Source organism: Crocodylus siamensis, chromosome 2 (assembly GCF_052110815.1).
Source record: "Crocodylus siamensis isolate JL-2025a chromosome 2, ASM5211081v1, whole genome shotgun sequence".
Lineage (NCBI taxonomy): Eukaryota > Metazoa > Chordata > Crocodylia > Crocodylidae > Crocodylus > Crocodylus siamensis.
Genome location: NC_143396.1, coordinates 62,651,936 through 62,674,494, shown reverse-complemented (window position 1 = coordinate 62,674,494; position 22,559 = coordinate 62,651,936). Strand labels below are relative to the sequence as shown.

General features: G+C 37.5%; 1 protein-coding gene across 6 annotated transcripts in view; it reads right to left on the bottom strand.

Annotated features, from left to right (window-relative positions):
• The window catches only part of SLC7A2 (solute carrier family 7 member 2), a 77,689-nt gene that overhangs the window by 7,483 nt on the left and 47,647 nt on the right, over positions 1-22,559 (bottom strand). For 5 of the 6 annotated variants that reach the window (XM_090036016.1, XM_090036012.1, XM_090036015.1 and 2 more), the window contains 9 exons: positions 20,955-21,110; positions 14,950-15,115; positions 14,197-14,333; positions 12,464-12,686; positions 9,403-9,542; positions 2,848-2,950; positions 2,162-2,367; positions 1,624-1,790; positions 478-586 (listed from right to left, as the gene is read on the bottom strand). In XM_090036016.1, the coding sequence (XP_089892142.1) occupies positions 478-586; positions 1,624-1,790; positions 2,162-2,367; positions 2,848-2,950; positions 9,403-9,542; positions 12,464-12,686; positions 14,197-14,333; positions 14,950-15,115; positions 20,955-21,110 (1,407 nt within the window). Of the gene's footprint in view, positions 1-477; positions 587-1,623; positions 1,791-2,161; positions 2,368-2,847; positions 2,951-8,949; positions 9,087-9,402; positions 9,543-12,463; positions 12,687-14,196; positions 14,334-14,949; positions 15,116-20,954; positions 21,111-22,559 lie in introns of all 6 variants that reach the window. The other variant, XM_090036011.1, reaches the window with a different exon arrangement.

Sequence of the window (22,559 nt, the reverse complement as noted above, 5' to 3'; positions counted from 1 at the left end):
CTACCAGTACCCCCACCCCAGCTAAAATGTCCACAGAATTTTGACATGGCAGCCACTTTCAGCTTTCATTTTGTATTTACAAATCAAAAACTGGGAATATCAGATACTCCCTGTTTTGATGTTATAACTACGCCAAATGCATTACCCCTAAAATAGTACAGGCAGTACAACTTTAATAAACTCATTTTCAGTGTTTCTCTAAGGTGATCTATACGTACCCAGACCTAAAGCTTAAAAGGCTTCTGTTTGTAAGCACTCTGTAGGCAACTGGAATTTGTTCTTTAATTTTACTCATCTTGCGATTTCCAAATTGTCTGTGCATCAGATATATACACCTTTTGAGAAATGCTCTTTTTAACTTGTAATATCCTTTGATATTTATTAAAAAAAACCCTTTTCTTTAAATATTTAAAGGAAGAAAAATAAATGGAAACACATGACAGACTCAACAACTGATTGTTATAAGTAAGTGCCTACCAAGGGTCATCCAGATGCTAAACCTGATCCAGGTATCTCCGCTTAATTGTACCATCAAGTAAATATTCACCAGGATACTGAGAGCTGGCAAAAATGGCAAGAGTGGAACCTAAAGAAAAATGTTTTATAAATCAATATTGTTTTCAAGTCTTTCTGCAAAGTATGTATCACATTTCAGTTTTATAAACACAAATCAGGGATTGACAAATTCATTCACCTTATGAAGACTAAGAAATGTTTTCTATTATGAGGTAAATTACCAGTTTCTGCAAAATGTAAGTTTCCAGTGTTTCCTATAGATAAAACATAGTTTTACCTATATAAGGCTGTGGAAAAAATTCTTTGCAATTTGTACTTAATATATTCCAATGAATTCCTGAATTGAATCTAGACAAGCAATTTGAAACTATATTTACTTCATTGATTTGAATTTATAGTTAGCAGGTCTCAGAATACTTTAAACATAATTGAAAAGGATAACACACCTTAATAAAAAGCAGTTTAATTAAAGCAGTTGCTCCTGGCTCAGTAAAAAACCATGCCTTCCAAACTGCCCCCAAACACCTTGCACTATCTTCATCACATCACTCAAATTCTACCCCTCCACACTTCCTAAATGAAGTGGGGGAAATAGGCTTTGCAGAACATGGGAAAAACTAATAAATTAACGCTCTGAGGAATGTGAAATGCCTGAGCCATAATGACATACAGCACAAGAAACTTAGTTTTATGCTCCTCCAGGTCCAAGAGAAAGGAACCTTTCTTTTATAGAAAACTACTGTACAACAGTTGGAGCCAGACTACATCTACTAGGGCTAAAGCATCCAGCCTCTGTACCAATAGGCTCAAGGTCTTCTAGTGTTAGGGACTATCTTGTAGATCTGTGTACTGCAGATTCATTTACCTTGACAAAGCCAGTACATAAATTCCTATTAATCAGTGGTATGCACAGAGGCACTGAGAAGGTTTTACTGAGAAGGTAAAAATGCCTCTGCCAAACTACTTCAGCCCTTCCACTGTTGCTGTTACTAGTGGGGCTATATTAATTGGATTTTAATGATAAGAATCTGTGTGAAAAAAAGAAAAACATGGACAGATACACGCACACACACAATTGGCATTATTTCCATTTATTATTTTATTCACCAGAAAGGCCACTTGCTGCTGGCTCTGAGGCTGTCTCCAGATGATGAGAACAGTGACAATGAAAAGTAGCGCTAACGCAGCAAGAAGAGCCACACTCCAGACCTCCATTCTGGCAATAGAATTAATCCCGTATGTGCTCAGAATGCTCAAGCCACAAACCAGAAAAGCTGTATAAGAAAAAGAAAATGGAAAATTAAAAGCAAAATGCAAGGAGGTAACCTTTCAAAAATATCTCCTTAAAAAAAAAAAAGCAGCTTCATCTAATATAGCAGCATTTAGTTAGCAACAGAGTTAAACATCAAATGGTAAAAAAATAATTTGGGAAGAAAATTAGGGGAAAAACTAGATTACAGAACAAAATCCATAAAGAGTGAGCTAGAAAAATATTTTTCCACCAGAAAAATTCACGTCTGACATTTCTAAGAAAGCAATGTAGGAAGTTTTAATTGGATTTGATTTTTTTCTGCTACATTAAATTCTGCTATTTATAAATGTTTATGTAACTATATTGTACTTATTTGTACATCTGTCGACTTACCTAAGAGACCCACCAAACAATTGACAGTGGTAGCTGATTGCTCTGTAGGCAGACTGGATGGATTAATCAGTGTTTGAAGACTGAAGCGGTTCCTTTGTAGCATATTAACCTGTGATTCACTTATTGTAGATTCCCTTTCTGATCCTGGCAGAACCTCTTTCTCTGGACAATACTTTGGTTGCTCATAGGTTAAACTGGGTTGGTACCTATCCATAAATAGATATGTATACAAGCTCATGACGGAGGTAGAAATAGGATAGCCCTGAATACTGCATCAATCTCCATCTTCCCTTTTTTTAAATAAATCCCCAATGAGTCTATTCTACAATAGTAGCTATATAAGCAAGAAAATTCTAAACCTCCTTTCATGTATCGCCAGTACTAGAGGGGAAGATTCTGCAATTATCTTTCAGAAACTAAATCTCAAGTATTTTTTGGATTTGACCAGTTCCTACATTAGAATATAACATTAGTACCTAAACACATCCATTCTTAATATGCCCTTTAGATTACATCTCTGGTAATCATTACATTAACATTAATTACATTATATTAATTACATAGGCATTAACATTTACATATGCATTAACCTAGCAAAAAAATTACACAAACTGCTATGGTAGTTACATATTCTGAACAAGCCAAATTTTAAGATAGCAGAACAAAGTCGGGTGGTAGTGACTCACCTAAGAATAAGAACACAGGCTGCTACCAGTGAGTATGCAAGAAGTGTACCAATAGACATCATATCCACTAGAGCTTTGAGGTCAAAAAGAAATGCCATAACAGCTAAAACAGAGAAAGGAGAAATACAGAAGTTGTGTGAAGCTGTATACTAAGAGTTTATATTTTAAAGTCAGCATCAACAGTGCATATACAATGTTTTTACCTAGTTGTTTTCAGTAATAATTATACAATAAAATTCTGGTAATACACTGAACTGTGTTTTAAAAGTAAAGGTCATCATTTTCAAATTTAGCTGCTTAGAGCTGGGTTCCTGAAATGATAGACAATGATGAGCTGTAGAGTCTTGCATCTACATTCAGGAAGTGTAGCCCTCAAAATAGTAGGCAGTGTCAAAAAACAAAAAACAAACAAACCAGCCACTGGGTTGACAGTAGTCTTATGCAGAGTTTAGATTATGGTTTGTATGGGATGGTTTGGATAGGAATGATCCTTCCCTAGCAGGGGGTTGGACTAGATGACCTCTGGAGGTCCTGTCCAGCCCTACTTTTCTATGACTATGATTCTCTGTTAAAGACAGTGATGGGTCATGCTGTTTAGGTATTAAGAATAAAAATTATTCCAGCTCATTATCACTTGCTAGAGTGTCAGCAAAGTTTGGCCAGTCATTTCTGTGATCCTTAGCACTCTGAGGACAGGGACTGCTCATCCCCTTTTAAAAATCACTTTAATATCACATTTTTTAACCAGGCCATTTTAAGAAAGCTTTGGAGGATTGTTACAAGGGAAGGCCTTATATGCAGAAGTAGGGCCAGTGCAGAGGAAGGACTAAAAGCACCCAGGTACTACCATTTATATGAAAAGAAACAAAATTTTATCCCATGGGACTACCTCACCAACCTTTTTAAGTCTCCCTAAAGTCTTCCTGGACCCTCCCTAGGACCTTTCTGGTAATCATCAGAAATCCTCTTGAGCCTTATTGGTTCATCTCCCTGAGAAAATAAACCCAGGCCTTTTCTCTTTGTGGGTCTTTTCCAGTCCTGCTTTTGCCCAGTAGGAGCTGTCCATTGCTCACACCTTTTTTCCTGATAAAAAAATACCATGTCTAACTGTCTTTTGCCTTTTCCTCCTCCCTTCTGCAAAGTTTATATCCAATTCTTTAAGGGTCAGGACTTCTGCCACCAGAGGTCAGAGTGTTAAAGGGTACTTCTTTTTTCTTCTATCATGTAAAGGAGCACTTCATGGCCTTCATGTATCTCACCACTTGTGCTTGTATCTCCATCTATTTTTCTAGAGAAAAAAACCCGTATCATGTGTTTCTTCTCTACTTCATGCTCCATGAAGAAATTTGAAGGTTTTCAACTTGGGTATCATTGGGTAGATCTAGCATTACTTGGTTTTATTTGGTGTAGCCATTTTAAAGTGGTATGACTGGGGACCACCATAAGGTGGTTGCCTAGTATATAGTATCACAACTTTTTCATTGCCCATTTCATAGCTAGACCTTTTTTTTGTTCCATATTGTTCCATATGCTTTGTTGGGTTTTTGTTGTTGTTGTAAGTTTTTTTCTGAAATACACCACAGAATGCTCCATTCTTCCCTCTTCCTGTAGCAGGACATGACTAATAGGCTATACCTGTTTACATTACCAACAGGCTCAAAAAACCCACAGCCTTCACCACAGACTGGGTACATAATACATCTTTAACTTTATTAAGGTCTTGGTCACACTATTATGTCCAGTGGACCTCCTGGGGTACTTGTACATGTGACAATGTCACGATGTACATGTGATGAAAATGTGGCTTAATGGCATCACACATTACATGTGTGCGAGTTATGGTTGTTTTAGATGAGTGTGCATCATTGCAAACTAAACTACATTGGGATGTAGTTAGCTGTAATGCATCATTGCAAACTTACTAGATTTTCCTCTGGCCGTAGGAGATGCAGGAAGGCTCCGCAGAAAAAAAAGGATAAGGCCTCTCACTGCGTCTGCCTTCAATAGGTGTCTGCTGAAGGCAGAAGCAGCGAGGGGCCTGATCGCTTTTTCTTTTATTCAGCAGAGCCTGCCCACAGCCATAGGTTGAGCTGCCAATGGGCCGAGCAGCTGCTAATCTATGGGGGGCCCCGGTCCTTCCCTCTGTAGTGGCAGTGCCCCCTGGAGATCTCCTGTACCACCCATATCATGAGGACTTGAAGTTGCTAAAATTGCCCTCTTCCAGGGCCCAGTTTCACTATTTGATGAAACCTCAAATCTTCACAGTTGTCTAGCCAGGTGTTTCACTTCCTCGTACCTTTACCAGAACTCATCCTCCTTTGGCTGTTCAGTCTCTGGATATGAGCTCATCCAGGTCCAAGTCCCCTTCCTGTTCTCTCCTTTCCAGCTCAGCTGCCCATCAACCTCACCCTTCCTCGTTCCCCTAAGCTGTCCTTCATATCAGGCTTTTTCCCAGGTGAAATCATATTTATTTTGCCATCTATCTGAGCAACTTCCTTTTGTAACTCTGTGGAGCTGGGAGATTCTCCTGGACTCTGCCCTTGCCCCCTTGAATGATAGCCAGTCTCTCTCTATTCATTCATAAAATAGATTATCTGCAAAACATACAAGTAGTCAACAGGTTTACATATTACTGCATATTTACATTGCCTTTACCTGTAGATAAATGCTCATCTCCCTTTTGAAGCAAAATAATATATGGGAATCCACACATTTCTTCTCCCCTAGGAGCTCTACACTATTGATTTAGTACATTTTCCAAGTTAAAAACCTCATTCTGCTATAATTAAAATTAATGGCAAAATTGAGCAGCACCATAATGAGGCAAATTGAATATAAAAGTATTTTTAAAACCAAACCAGTGTAATCCATAGCCATGTCTTAGTGAGTATTTTGGTCTATATTTTCTGCATATAGATGTGCAACTGTACAGCTCATGAAGCAAGTAATGAGGGCAGCCACTGCATGTAACAATAAAGCAAATTTATTCAAAATGTATTTAGCTGATGATTATTTTAAACATGTATTTGTTTATTGAGTTTGGTTGGATATTGAAACCATTTAGAAGGCTTTTATAAGGTTTTGTATTACTACAAGAATTTCAGTGTAAATAAAGACGGTCAAATTTAACAAAGCTACCTACATTTTTGTATGCGTGTATGTGTGAATAAATATGTATTCCTTAAGAAGGCTGTTTGTGCCCAAAAGCTTGCAAAGAACAATTTTCCCAACTATTTAGTTGGTCTAATGAAAGATATCACATTTACCCAAAGAACCTTGTCTGCCTATTATATATGAATATGTGTATGCATGCTTATTCATACATGTATATATGCAGTGAAAAGATCCCTTAACAAGATAAGGCTGAGAGGGGACCTGGTGGCCACCTATAAACTTACTGTGGGGGACGGGGGGAACCAGCAGGGAATGGCAGAAACCCTGTTCCCCTGAGCACCTTCCAGAGTAACAAGGAATAACAGCCGTAAGTTGTTTGAGAGTAAGTTCAGTCTGGACATCAGAAGGCACTACTTCTCAGTCAGGGCGACTAGGATCTGGAACTAACTTCCAAGGGAAGTGATGCTGGCTCCTACTTTGGGGGTCTTTAAAGGCTAGATAATCACCTAGCTGGGATCATATGAGCCCAGTATTCACTCCTGCCCAAGGCAGGGGGTCAAACTTGATGTTCTACTTAGGTCCCTTCTGACCCTACATCTATGAAACCATGAAACTTTTTGAAAACAAGACTATCATATTGCTAAAATTTATCTCCTGGACAACCAAAGTAAATGATATTCTGCATGATTGTGGATGCACACTACACTCATTACCCTTGTGAACAGTCAACTTGTAAAAAAAACAAAAACAAACAAACAAACAAAAAAATATATATAAAAAAAAAGAACTGCAGGGGAGTAGAGCTCAAGGATGACAAAATGTGAATAAGGTCATCACTGAAAACATTCCAATTAGATATTGGAAAGTGTTCTGACATATTAAGCATTCTCTAGCTAATTTTAACATGTAATATATTTTAAAACCAATCCAACTTCTCAATTTATCCTTTTAAATCATATCTACTTATCATAAATATTCTCTGTCACTTTATGGCTAAGAATCTGTTCTTTTTTGACATTCTTCTATCCTAATCTTTACACAGGATTTTTAAAAAATTAGACAGTCTATTAGTTAAAAAAAATGAAATGTCACATCTTTAATACTGTCCTTGCCATGAATGTAGGATGAACATGCATTTTGTCGAAGTAAACAGATACATTTACTTTTATTACAAAATGCAACCTTTGCATTTCCCAATCCTTTGTATATGTAAAACTCATGCAGAATTTAAAGAATGTTGAACTAAGCAGCACATAAAGCAACCACAAAAAGACAATCTCACCTTAAACAGTGATAAAATTAGTACCTGTATGTTTTGGGAAAATATTCTAAAAATGGGAACATTTTATTTATTGTAGTTCAAAATATTACTATATAGCTTTTCAGGTGGTGAAATTTTCCTATTTAGCCTTTACTTGGAAGAAATAAAAAAATGCTACCATATGAAAAACTTTTATATAGTCTAAGTAGAAGTATTAGTAAGCTTCTACAAATTCATTATCAGAATAAGAAGCTAAGCCTGCTTACTATAAAATCTAGCATAAAACTAGAAGCTAAACTGTTAATCCAATTTTAGATGTACATCACACAGTATTGCATTAAAGTGAAAATATGATCGAGAAAAGCATGCAGCTTTTCAAATCCAGGAAATACCTCTCATTAGTCTGCTGCCTTTGCTAAAATTTTATTTGACTGTTTTCAGAGCACTTCACTTTCTGCAGAATTTCATTATTATGATTATTATATGGGAGACAGATAGTCACAATAACTTTTACATGTGACTACATTTGGCCTCAACTATAGTCTCAATCTGATCATTTAAATTAAAAGGCCAAAATTTAATCTTCTTAACACTGCTTAAAATGTTGAAGCTATTCATGCTAAGATTTGGTAGGAATGCCAGATTACTTTAATGCTCGATACACTTAAACAGTTTTGCTAAACTACTTACAACAAAATTTAAGATTATAAGTTACTAGATACAGCTGAAAAAAGTTATCCACTATAAAAGCTATGGGGTTTTTTTTAGATACACTTCTCATACATAGAATTATTTCCTGAAACTAATTCTTGAATTACTTCTTTCACACAGCTACAATGAGGACTGTGTAATTATATTTACCAGCCAATGCAACCTAGGAACACAGTTCCGCTCCTTCTTTTTGCTGAGTTTGTTGATTATGGCATCAAATAAAGCTGTCACTTTGACTCCAAATTTCTGTTTTTCCAAATTATTATAGAAATAGTAGTCTAGCACAACATTAAAGGGCACAGGAAATTCAGATTTAAAACCAAAACACTTAAGTCTGTGTAATGTCGCTCACTCTTTATGGGAAATTATTATATGTATAATAGATTTCTATTATGACATAGAAAAGATGAATTAATAATTATTCAATGATTCACTATTTGGAGCATGAATCTGTCTTCCTACAGGTTTGTAAAGATTCATTATTTCAGTGATATTGTGAAATAATGATTCTTGCGAATTATCTCAGCCAAATGGATTAGTCCCTTTTATTAGCCGACGAGATGTAAAATAGTTTCCTCTCTTTTAAACTATGCTGTAGGTACAATTTTATTTCTTTTTTATACCCCACAACAAAAACTTAATATTGTCCCAGTAGGCATGTAGAAAAACTAATATTTTTCTAAGATTGCTTGCATTAAATGCAACAAGGCACGGTCTAAGGCTGAGCTATAAAGAGGATTACTCCAGGTACTACATAGTAAATAACTATTTTATTTGCAATAGAGGAACAGGCAAACATAGAAGGAAGGGTTTCAAGTCCTTTCACTTCAAAAGACATCACCACCACCATGATTGCCATGATCTGGAATTCTTATACCCTTCAATTAGTCAGCAATTTTATTCCCAACTTACATGCAAAGGAAGTTAACAAGCAGGCCCCTCTTATAAAATGTCCATGCACGTGCATATAGAATTTAAATCCCAGTTTTGAAGAAACCTGTATTTTTAGAGCTTACCAGAGATGACCCCTGCTGTCAAGGTGGCAGCAAATGGTGTCTGCCTTTTACTCACTTTGGCAAGAAAACTAAACAGTAAACCATCTCGTGCCATGGCAAACAGAATTCGGGGTAAAGGGAACATAGAGCCGAGAAGACTAGAACAGAAAAATTTATAGTTCAAATACATGTTAGGAAAAATACTGTGCTCTACTGGCAAACTCAACTTAATGAAAGGAAAGCTTGGAAATGTTTATTGTTTAGATTTTGTTTTTTAAATGTCTGCTTTGGATTAACCAAAAATACAAAAATCTCTGGGAGAAAAATTTCACCAAAAGGTCATGTTACCTGGAAACAATAATATATTATCATCTCAGTCAAAAGCAAAGCAAACTTGCCCAATAGTTTTATTTATACACATGCCATGTGTGAAGTAATGCACCTTTCCTTACAATAATCAACTCTCAGTCTCACCTGCTACTGCACCCGATGACAAAGTAGCAATTAATGGGGTCTTCGTTTTGGAATGGATTTGAGCTAGACATTTGAAAAGCAACCCATCATCTGCCATAGCATAGATTACACGTGGCATTGGGAAAATGGATCCAAGAAGACTGAGTAAAAAGCAAACACATGCAACATGGCAAACACAATTCATGCAAGATTGTATCACAGAAAAGAGAAACAATGCTAATTAAAGTCACTGAAAACAAGTCACAATTAAAAAAAAAAATACTGTAGCCGAAGATACTACAGGTGGGACACAAACAAATTTGTTTTGGTAAGCCACTGCAATTTCTGGTCCTTTTTTGTGATTATGTTATTGCTTATTTGGAAACAATAGTTCAATAACTGAATAACTTTTGCCTTCATTGTAGTTCTTAGACACTAGTGGACCAGGGTAATGGTCCCGGTAGCAACAACTATGCAATTAAGCTTTGTTTTCCCTTGGAAGAGTCTGATAGTCTGCAGCAGTAAATCAACAAGCATTAGCACTTCACATTCTGTAGCCTCTTACAAGAGTGTTAATAAATAATACCTCAAAGTAAAGACCACACACTTAATATATAGGCAAATTACCCTTTTCAATTTAAGCATCTCTAGTCAAACATCATTAATATGACTTATTTTATTCAGAAGGTGAAGTTAAACTTCCTGTTTTAAACTGATAATTTCAGCACTTGGAAAGATTTTTAAACAACTGTGAACTCAAAGCTTTCATTTAAAAATATCAAAAATCATCTTGTTTCTTCCCTCCATAGCAAATAACTACACTAGGAAAATAGCAAAAACAAAGAAAATTCTACCTATTTTAGCTTTGGTAACAACCATACAATTTGTTAACCAGCTAAAATAAAGGTTGTGTGGTTGCCCTTTTTTGCTCCACGGAGCTAAATATATCACTTACATATTCTCAGTATGAATCTAGAATTTATGAATCACAGAAGTTAAGCAGCTTTGGCATTGCTGGTGAAATGCATGCATTAAAGTTAAATGTCCATGCAGAACTTACAGTCATTTATGTATTAACTGCTTTTCGTGCCGATTCAGTACTTAAATGCACGCGTAAGTTTGTCTTTAAGCAACTTTTCCCAAAAAGGATACTTTTCTGAATCAAAGCCAGGAAATCTGAATTTAGTTTTAAACTTATATTTTTGATATTGATATTACTAAAACACCTATATATTTTTATTATTTTGTTTTTGGGTAAGTGATTTTTGCTGTTTCTCACCTTCAAGTATATTCTGCAAAGTAATGGAACTATATGACTATGTAAAAGCATTAATGTCTGAGGTAAGAGGTAAGCGTTCAGTTCAGAAAACACAAAAGCAGTGTTTTCACCTTTTCAATGTACTATGCTCCCAAGTTCAGGAATAAGAGTAGATTTTGAAAAAATAGCAGACAGAGTGAAAGTTGACCTCTCTGAATAAAGTATTAAAAGTTTTTAAATATTTTGAAAGAAAAATTACACAATTAATATTTAAAATCTGTTAACCAATGTTTGTTTCTAGAAATATTTTATTTTCCATTACTGCTTTATTGATCTAGTTTCTATTTGAACATTTACTTTTCATTTTTATGGAATGTAAGAGAGACATAACATAAAAATCCTAAAACTGCTGGAGTCCATATCAGGCAGCTTTGTAGAAAATAATTATAGTCCCCATACTAACTGTGCAAACAGAGTTTACTCTGTGTGCAGGTGTAAAGTTCTTTCAACTTACAGTTCTATCACAATTTTCTTTTTTACATTCCAGTCTTTTACCAAATCATTGTTAAATTAAATATGCTCATCTTTAATACTTATAGGTTCACTGAGTATCAACAATGTTCTTTCTTAAATTGGCATTCCTGCTGCCTTTGTAGGTCAGACAGCCATTAAGCCCATATACTCTATATCTCTGGAGTCAACTTAAATCATTTTAATAATGTATTGGAGCTCACTTGGTGGAGGAGAAGAACACTGAAGCTGTTCCTACTTTCAAATATCAGTATTATTCCACTATACTTCCTATAGCCCAGTACACTTGGTCTATATAATGTATAAGACAGGGGTGCTCAAGCTCTAGCCCGTGGGCCAGATGCATCCCATGGAGCCATGGCATTTGGCTAGCGGAGCTCCCCACAGGTTGGGAAATTTGGTGATGGGGAGCTGTGGCTATTAATACTACCACTCTTCCCTGCTTCCAAATTCCCAAGCCCCATGAGGTAGATGGGAGCCATGCCGTGGCCTCATCCCTTTGCACAGACATGTTGGAGCCAGGCCATGCCCTCTTCTCCCAATGGGACATATCCCCTTCCCCTGTGCAGCTGGATAGGGACTGGATCATGCCCCCTTCCCCTCACATGGCCGGATTGAGACCCCTTTCCTCTGTGTGGCTGGTTCATGGCCAGGCAATGTCCCTTTCCTCTTGCTAGGCTGGGTCATGCACCCTCCCTGCACAGATGGATTGGACCAGGTCATACCCCTTCCTCCCCCTCTCTGTGGGGCTGTGCCAAGCTCCCTTCCCCCTCACAGCTGGATCAGGACAGGGCTGCCCCTGCACCTTCTTCCATGTGGCCAGATGACACCCCACTGCATCTCCCCTGGCTGCCAGATAGCGACCACTGGCCACATCCAGCCCACAGACAGACCACGCACTGTCCATCCAGCCCACTGAGCAAAAAGGTTGAGCACCACTGGTACAGCATACTGCACATATAATATATTTAACAACCTATAAAACATTATTAATTAAAATAATAAATTTGGCCACTCATATTAAAGTTAACTTTATAAATAGTTTCTAAAGATTTAATTAATAGGTGTTTTAATGAATTGATAACAAAGTCCAACAGTACCATATTTATAACTATGTCATATCTATGACATCTATGGGTTTTTTTAATAGTAATAACATACTATTAATATCTGAAACATTTTTAAGTATTGACCCTTTATAAAAATCATACCTTAATATAAAAGTGACCATCTGTTTAAAATATTACAGTAATCACCAACTGTATTTTCCAATATGTCCTTTATTTTCTTTACCTTGTGGATAAAGCGCAGAGGGATCCCACAGCCACAACATACTTTGCAGGATCCCATCCAACATATTCAAATGCTACAGGGAGGGGACTAGTCTCATCTAGAAGGTGGTATGGCATCATAAGAGTCAAAGCAGCTGACACGCCAAAATAGGCCATAAAACAGACCAGAAGGGAAATCACAATTCCAATAGGTATGGCTTTCTGAGGATTTCTGACCTCTTCCCCTGGGGAGGAAAAACAAAAACTCTAATTAATCTAGGAAATATTTTAATTTTCTACTTCAATATGTATCAATATAAAGAAAAAGCTCAGCAGTCTAAGTTTTAAGATCCCAGACAAGAAAAAATAGCAGTCTTTAGGTATAATATAAGGAAAACTCACAGCTAATTTTGTCCTTTGTTGCCAGATATGATATGAAAAAAATAATGTAATCAAAATTAAATATTACATGCACACAATACTGGTTATTGTTTATAGGCATTGCAATTTCCATTTATTGATATATAAAATTAGGCTTTGGAAAGTTGCGATATATCTCTTTAGTCAATAAGTAAATTGAAGATTTTCTACTGCAGTAAGCTTTGTAAGTACCCATTTCAAATCTACGTAAAGGGATTCTGAGAATTGTTACTGCTGGAATCTTTTTAAAGTTAAAATTACGCCCGTCAACCAGTAGGGGAAAAAAAGCAAAAGCCAAGATCCTTTATATACATTTAGCTAAATGATTCCAGTCTGACTCATTCAATGGCTTCCCTTGCCATTGAATCTGATATAGACAAAGACTGGAAAGATATGATATAGGCAAATACTGGAAAGCCTGGAAAAATGTTATGGTGGCATACAGGCCAAGCAAACAGATGTCTATACCCCTTATCCCACCACAAATACCCAAACTTGTGGCCATGACAGGTGGCATAAAATGTATGCCATACATCCATTTCCTTATGACTGGTCTGTCTGCTCTCCTTCCACAGGAGGCAGGAGCTCCTGGGGCTTTAGGAGCCCAATCCAACATGTCTCGGAAATTTCCTTGTGGGACAATTCCTGGGATCCATTTGATCATCCTCTAAAGCCCTGGTAGCACCTGCCTGAGTTCCTTGTTAGGAAAGATGCTCCAGAGATTCCCCAGGTACAGGATCCAGCAGGATCCAGCACAGGACCTGGCATGCAGTGACACACAGGACCCAGCACAAATCCTGGTATGGTGTAGTGGCACAGAGCAGTGTAGGACCCAGCACGGAGCGGTGTGGGACCAGTGTGGCAGCATGGGGTGGTGCAGAAACTGGTACAGGGAAGTGTGGGACCTCGCACAGGTCAGCAAGGGACCTGGGGAATCCTCAGGCAGGAAACCCAGGGTTCTCCTGTTTGCAGAGGCCCTCCCCAAATGTTATTCCTCATGATTTGACCCTCCTGCTTGTAGGAGTGGTAGGGACTCCACCTTGTGAGACAGCAGGGGACATCTCTTTAACTTAATGATGTAGATCAGCTGTACCGGGACACATCCCAGAACAGCTAGTTTGCGTCATTTGGTAACATCAGTTTGTAGCCAAAGAGAACTTTATTCATAACAGCAGAATGGAGAAAAGAATACAAATTGTGGGAGTTGCCACAGTGAAGCATGAGTTCAATTTTCTTTCAGGCCAGGTTTATAGAGTTTAAGTATAGGTAGAGGGAGGAAGAACGCGATAGATAATCTGTTCTGCTTTAAAAAAGTATCCAAAAATCTTGCCTTACCAGTTGTAGCAATGCAATCAAATCCCACAAAAGCATAAAAGCAGGTTGCAGCACCCGCCAATGTTCCCGTGAAACCATACGGCATAAAACCACCAGTCCCGTACGTGCTTGTTATGTTTTCAAAGTAAGAATAATTTCTAAAGAAAAATAAAACATGATATAAAAGAGTAACATTTAGTTAGTAGTAAAAGGAATGTGATAGTTTTTTGCCTCTAATAACTCTAAATGAACACTTTTAAAATGGGTGCATTCTCATATTTAAGTTCCATTTCATAAGCCAAAGCCCTCCCCACCCCTACCCCATACCAGCAAGAAGCTTGAGATAAAGATCTTGTATCACTAAGTTTCACTAATAATGGTAAGCTCAACAGAACAAAACTGATAAATAATGAAGATTAAACCATGTTGTTTCCCACTTTGTAATTAATAGCAAAAGTCCCATTGATTTCCTGGAGTAGGATCAGTTCCCAGAGCTTGCTGTAAATTTTCATTGAAATTAAATATTAGACTTCCAAGTGGTAACTTTCAAGTGGCTAAAGACAAAATTATTAAAAGAAAACAAGAAATTAGTATACATATTTTTCTGAGAATAAGTACCTTTCCCAACAACATACTATTAGATAGAATCTAAACCTGTTGATACTGTAGACAAAAGCATGTACAACATAAGCCATAATTCAGAAACTAACTTAAAACAGGACTAAGGGATATAGAACAAAATTGGGAGATTAAAAGAAAAAAATACATAATTACTGTGTTTCTAAGGTGAGATTGATGAGATATTCTTCACTTATTTTCCAGTTATCAACGTTTCCTTTTACAAAGCCAGAAATAATAACAAAGAAGAGGACCAAGATGTTAATAGCAGTGAAGATTTTATTCACCCATGCAGATTCCTTGACTCCAAAAGACAGAAGACCTACAAAATATAAGTGGGTTTTTAAAGATTTAATATCCTCCTCGGGTAGTTAAGAGCATTTTTACAAGAAATGTATGCTACTATTATGAACTGTACTAAATTAATTGTACTAAACCAGGGGTTCCCAAACTGTGGTATGCATACCCCTGAGGTTTTGCAAGACGTCTCTGGGGGGTACACAGGAGAAAATGCATAATGGCTGATTTAATTTTCATTATAATAATAATTAGCATTAAAGCATTAAAATAGAAAACATGCTTGTAGGGGTATGTGAGCAGCTGGTAAATCTGGAAGGGGGTATGCAGCAAGAAAATGTTTGAGAACCTCTGTACTGGACTTTATGGCTTTTAGGAGCGAATAGTACTAGATTAATGAACACTTCAATCTTATAACACCAGGCACTGGATAAAACAGTAAAACAGATTTTCTTCAGTCTTCTTCCCATGAAGAGTCTGGTTCCAATATTCCTTTAAGACACATACTATTTAAAACAAAATATTTATTCTAAAAATGATCCAAATCTTAAATACATGTAAAGAAATTAAAAAGGAAAAAAAAAAGGTAATTCAAATGAATAAATCAACCAAATCATAATAATCAAACTGGTATGATACAAATGATGTACATATAAAAATTCCAACAAAAGACAATGCCAGAAGATAACCAAACAAGAATGTGATGCCAATAAATACATTACCCTAATTTATTACATACTACTCACACCTTTTTCCTGAAAATCAGCTCCCCAAATTTAGGTTAAATTTTTAAAGTGAGGAAGCTGTCTTCTTCTCTAGAAAAGAAAACAAGCCTGGAGACACTGTGCATGCCATGACCAGTCGCACAGTAATGCTTACTACGATCCCCGAACCTGCATGCTTGCTTCATAGGGACCTCTGGTGAGCCAGGTCTCTGCCACTGGTGGTGGGCAGAGGCAAGTAGGGTACCATCCCTGCTGCTAGATCGAGCCAGTGCCCCAGGACCATAGCTGATTCGAGACTTTGGTGCAGTTCTAGGTCTGGGATTGACAATCACCCCCAGGACTGCAAATTGCTCATATTTTCTCTGTGGAGCAATTGGATAAAAGCAAAACATGTGCTACTTAATATGATCTGGAGATACTCCTGCAAAAAGTCCCAACTTTGCTACAATACAAGTGCACTTAGCACATACTTAACTTCTTGAACGTGCAGATGCTTGTGTTTTAAGTGCAGTTAACATGTTCTAAGTGTAACATGCAACAAAGGCCTTATATGCACCACAGAAGTTGTGTCTTGGTAAATGCATCTTTACTTGATATTTCATTCTATCTTAAATTGAGAGTTTGAAGATGGCGGGGGGGTGCCTTAAGTTCAAGGGTATCTTAAATTCCAAGAAATATGGTACCTTCTTGATGGTCATGAATTATTAAAAAAAAGGATTTACAGCAAGTGTAGCTTATTTCAGCTACACAGTTTTGATGAAAAGAATTATTAAGCCATGCAAGTTTTCCTCAAACCTGTTTCTTATTTTTGATCTAAATATCTACACACGTGTGCATGTACACACCCCCTCAGCTACAATGAAGGAAACCAATCAGATTCAATTTTTCTTCCATTTCAATACAAGGTGTAATCTTGCAAAAAGCCATTTGTGTGCATATGGGTGCAGGTGAATGTGCGCGCATGGAAGAGAGAGAAGATGAGATTTTTTATCTGGGACCATTATAATTCTCTGTGCACAGTGAACTTAGACATGGCTTAGGTAGTGAGTGCTCTGCACTGCCTCACATTGATGTCTGGTACCGCACATTAGCTAGTTAAAATTTTAATTCAGGAAAAGTAAACAGTTCACAAACATTTAAATGAATGCTTGCCCTTCCATTTTTTTGTCCAGCTATAATCTTATTTTTTCAGTGCACATTCCAAAGTTACTACTAGTGTCTAGAATAATGGAGCTATTAATTATATAAAACCCTCTTAAGAGATCTTAAGAATTTTGTTTTAGAGCAGAGGTGCTGAACCCCTGGCCCATGGCCCTGTCATCCAGCCCAGAGAGCTCCCCATGGGTCCATAGCCCTGTGTGCTAAATAAGGTACGCAAGGCAGTACCAAACCTGATCCTAAGCAGTCCGCTATCTGCCCAAGATGTCTGCTCCAGCCAAGCAGGGAGGCATGCTCTAGCAACCGCTGGCCTCTTGCCTGGGTCACTGCAGGCATGTGCCTGCATTTCCAGAATCATAAGTAAATGTCTGTTCACTTGCTTATCTGTTCAATCTATGCAGGTTAGACTAAACTGCAAAGATTGAACTGATTCAGCCTTGGGCTTTTTATCTGTCTGTACTTAGTTTTAGAGAATTTCTTTACAGCCTTTATTACGCTGCAAATTATGATCTAAAAATAAATATACCTCTGTGTCACGAAGGTATGTTTACCCTATTTGAAATTATTCCAACAGGGACCTACTGTGACAGCTGGCAATTGGAAGAATTATGTATAGTTTCATGGAAAACAGGACAGCAAATATATAAAGAAACCAAAATACAAAATAGCAAAGTCTCTTAGCTTCTCTGTAAACCTAAGCACTTCCACATCTATAATGCTTCCTCGTTATTGAAAGATTAACTCTGAAAATGTTAAACTCATCAGGATAATGTCCTAATTAAATTTCTGACTCTGCTAATGAGACATCAGCTATTTCTGCAGAAGCTGAAAGTTATGATATGCTTGAGTGGTGGTATTCCTATTGGCAGCAGAGTGATGTTGTTTTCTAGACACTTAAACTGCTAGAGCACAATACCCTCATTAACCTAATGTGACATGAAATTTAGAATGTAAAATATCTTTTTAAAAATGAAGCCCTTAGGAATGCAGATTATCAGAGATTATTCATTTGATAAAAGAAAAACTTGAGCAAGGGGAGTTTCATAGATTTATTCTGCTTCCACTGAAAGCCAGTATGAAATCTGGGACACCACAGCAGCTGCCCAGGCTGCTACAAATTATATTGAGAGATTCCTCTTAAAACACCTGTTGCTTAGCTATTCCTACTGATTCCAGTGAGCTCTATCTGGTATTACCTACACAGCAGGAAGCACAGCCACACTCTATCTCCCCCAATGCTAGTATGATTTAATTAAGGGAGTAATTATATTTGGAATATGAAAAAAAGATTCTTAAGGGAAGATAGAAAGAAAACAGAAGGTGAAGAGAGAAAGCACAAATCAAAAAGCAGATAGAAACCCCCCCCCCAGGAAACAGTGGTTAAATTAAGAAGTAGCTACAGATTGGAAAGCTTAAACTTACCTGGTTAGTACTAAAGAAAACAAAAAAATAAATATAACAAGATGGTTTTCTGTTGAAGCAGATATTATATTTTTCCACCATTAAAATGCTCCCAACTTCTATGTATTTTTCCATATTTATTTTCTCGACAGAAGATAGCCCTCATTTAAGTTAAAATTCAACACCTGCTCCTAAGTAAATTTATTTTCCGGACATTTTGTATGCTTTCTGTCCTTGCCCATTTCAGCTTCTTTCAGATATAGTGGCTCATTTCCTCTGGATTTCATGGGCTGCTAAAGTGACAAAATGTTTGTGGGGAGGGTGGGAGGAGAGGGGAAGCAGAAGGAGAGAAGAGGAGCTGTTATTTTAATTTCAGTATGGTTTCTAGAGATTTCATCATACAAAAGCCTCTGAATCTGGGATATTCCAATGCCAAAAGAACTTCCACACATACCAAAAGGGTGTGTGCGTATATATCTATATCTAGATAGATAGATAGATAGATAGATATCTCTCTCTCTCTAGATATCTATATATCGATATCTATATATCGATATCTATAGAGATATATCTCTCTATAGATATCTAGATAGATATATATATATATATATATATATATAGAGAGAGAGAGAGAGAGAGAGAGAGAGAGAGAGAGAGAGAGAGAGAGATATCTAGATAGATATCTAGATATCTATCTATCTATCTATATCTATATCTAGAGAGAGAGAGAGAGAGAGAGAGAGAGAGAGAGAGAGAGAGAGAGAGAGAGAGAGAGAAAGCGCTGAGTTCTACCACCAAAGCTTATTAACTGGACAGTTACTAAACAGCGGCAGGAAGGAGGAAGCTAAGACTGCTGTCATGTTACGTAAAACATGAAATCGGTATACTTGACATGTTTAGTTGTTATTAACAATGCACTTTTGCTCTTTCTTATAACTCAGGCAGAGGGAATGGGTGAATCAGTTGACAGTTAATTTAACAGGATTAAAAGATTGTAATCACTAATCCAGATTTCTCAGATAGTTTATATGGACACTCAAGCTATACTTCTTTGCAATGTCTTAATACAAAAAAGAAAATTAAATGTAAATGCAAGTCCCCAGTCTCCATTTCTTTGGATAAGCAGACGAGATAAGCGTCAGTAGGAAAAAGCAGTCTTTTCACTACTAGTCAGAAAACACTGAATAAGCAGTCTCTAGGAGTTCCCTCAGCAGCAGCATCCATGTCCTGTTAACACGCTCAATCACCCTCATACAATATGACTCAAAAGAAGGAAATCTGAGAGGGGGATTTTGAGAATGCTAAGTAGCCCTTAGGGAAATGACTGGCTTTTCCCTGACAGGTTTTTTTTTCCCCACTTATGCATAGTTTACATTCCTATTCCATGTGCAGTGTGGACACATAAGCATGGGAAGGAATGTTCAAGGGATTGTAGCAATAGGAAATAATTATTTTGAGACCAAAGGAAATGTGTATCATTAAAAATCAGATTAGATTGTAAAAGCTACAGTAATTCTTTGTATAGCACCAGCAGGAAGAGAAAAGAAGAATTAACCTTGTACTTCATTGTTTGAAAACACTAATATTTAGTTGTGTTTCTTAACCAAAGTGATAAATTAAATTCCTGTTCTCTTCCTGATGGCCATGCTCTAAGGAAAGGGAATTAGCTAATCCTGAACCTAGCATTCTCAACCTTTTTTGAATCGAGGTACCCCTTATTAGACTCAAGGCACCCCTCAGAAAATGCCAGCTCTTAGCTTCCAATTTTTTTTCCAAAAAAAAAAAAAAAAATACAATTCTTCTGTTGCAAAGAAATCAGAAAGACCACCACAGTTCAGAAATGTTTTTGACATTATAGGTTCCTATTTGAAATTTCTGGATTTATCTTATCACTTGAAGGTGTTTGCACACCTAATAGTCACTGTGGTCTCCTGCATCCTGGCAAGTGGCCTAACCAGAAGGCTACTGGGCTGAAAGATGGGAGGGCCATCCTCCACTTTATTTTGGTGGGCCACAAGATGAGACCTTATGATCATCAGGTAAGTGCATATGGAGTGGCCCAGTTATGAACTTTGGAGTCACAGAAAGTACAGATGCTTTCAAGGGTGTAGGTTGTAGCTGTGTTGGTCTAAGGACGTAGGCAGACAAGGATCTTTGGGAGAATCTGATATCTTTTATTAGGCCAACCTAAATAGTTGGAAAACAATTTTTAAGCAAGCTTTTGGGTTCAAAACCCCTTCGTCAGGCTAAGGAAGTTATCAAGTATGCTATCGAGTTATTCTTGTATTAGTCATTTTATATTATGCAGGGGTCCCCATAGCTAAGTTAAAAAAAAAAAAGTATGCATGAAAATTTGCTTTCAGATTTTGATTCACAGACCCTTTAAATCTATGTACTGTATGATTTTGTATGACACTAGTAATGTTAGAAGAAACTCTGGCAAGTCACAAAACATTAAAACTATAACATATTTTGTTTTGTTACTGGTATAAAAATATTTACAGGATCTAATCATCACCTTCAGGACATTCTCTATAATTTGATATGACCTTCATAAATTAAAAGATTGCCATTTCTTACCTGACAGAAGCAATATAAGGCACACTGCAAAGACGTCTGGATACTCTGCTAGACCAGGAAAATTCATTTTGAAGTACGTTGTGAAAAAATGACCAATTCGTTTTCCAACAATTTCATCAACGGTCCCACTCCAGGCTCTTGCTACACTTGCTGTACCTTCAACAAATACACATGTTTACATTTCTGCCACATAGGAACAACATGGTGGCATTTTTATTTAGGAATGATACAATTATTGTTAAAAAAAGTGAGCCTTTCCTTGTTCACCAATTTTATTATAACAGCAATTCATATCCACAAATTGCATCGTGCACTAAAGTGTAGTAACTACATCATTAATCACAGTAGAAATAGTACAAATAAACTCTCCTATGCCAACTGACTTTTATAGTATAATAATGGACATTAATTGCCCATATAGGTATTATTAGGTATTATTATTTCATTGTGTTTTTATTAATCCTAATATATTTTACAAATTTAAACTGGTACAAAATAACTTCCATCCATGATTGAATGCAGACACTTCTAAAATGAGGCACAGTGAGTATTTAGCAATCTAGAAAACAACTCAGGAGGGGAAGAAAAGTTTATGTAGCTAGCAGAAAATTTAATGGGTGTAATGAAAATCCCTTATTGGAACTTAGCACTGTCTGAGAAACTACTACAGAACAACAGGTAGCGAGGCCATTATTTTTTATATCACTCTCAGACTGTATGATCTCCATTGGAAGATGGAGCCCTAATACTGTGGCTTGGATATTATGGTTCAACAGTGATTTAGGTTCCTGCCTTGCAGTGAAGCATAGCTGGGTATGTGCGCCCATACTGAGCTGCGTTAACATTGTGTCAGTAGAATGGTGCCTGTGCAAAGCCTTTATTGCAGAATTATAGTTCTGGAAGGAAGTGTGATACTTGAATCTTAAATACCATCTGATGTAGTGCTTTGAGGAGCATACACACATTCAGAGGCCCCTGGCTGCAGCACTACAAGGGCATGCTCCCCAGCCAGGGGGGTGATAGAGAGCTGTCCCTCTATTCCCTCACTGCCCCCCGCTTCCCCATCATGGGCCTAATCACCAACAGCCTGCTCTTTTCCCTGCTGAAGAAGGGGGGAAACTAAGCAGGTTGTCAGCCACTGGTGGAGGGTGACAAGCTGTCAAAAAATACACTGCTGTGGGGAGGGGGAGGGAGGCAGCGGCATGCTCTTTGGCAGTCTGCTGCCTTCTGCAGTGAGGAAAGCCACTACTTTCAAGTGATCAGGGCAGCAGACTGCTGTCTAACAGTTTGTTGGCGTCCCCAGGAGGAGGGAGGGGCACAAGTAGAGACAGCTGTCCTCACTGCCATGTCTACTTCACTCCCCAGAGAGGGGCAGGAGTGGGAACTTGGCCAGATCGCCACATTGAGAATGACATCCCCTAGTCCTGACTTAACTGCAGCTCTGCTCGCTGGTAGGCTGTCATGGAACCTACCACTCTTCTTGGTGGGGCCACGAGCGGAGCACTGGGGGCACAATGGGGGAGCCAGAGAACCTCTGTCGCAGTACATGCAAGTATATAGACGTTACACCCAACGCTACAAAACACAGTGCTGAAGTCAAGTTCC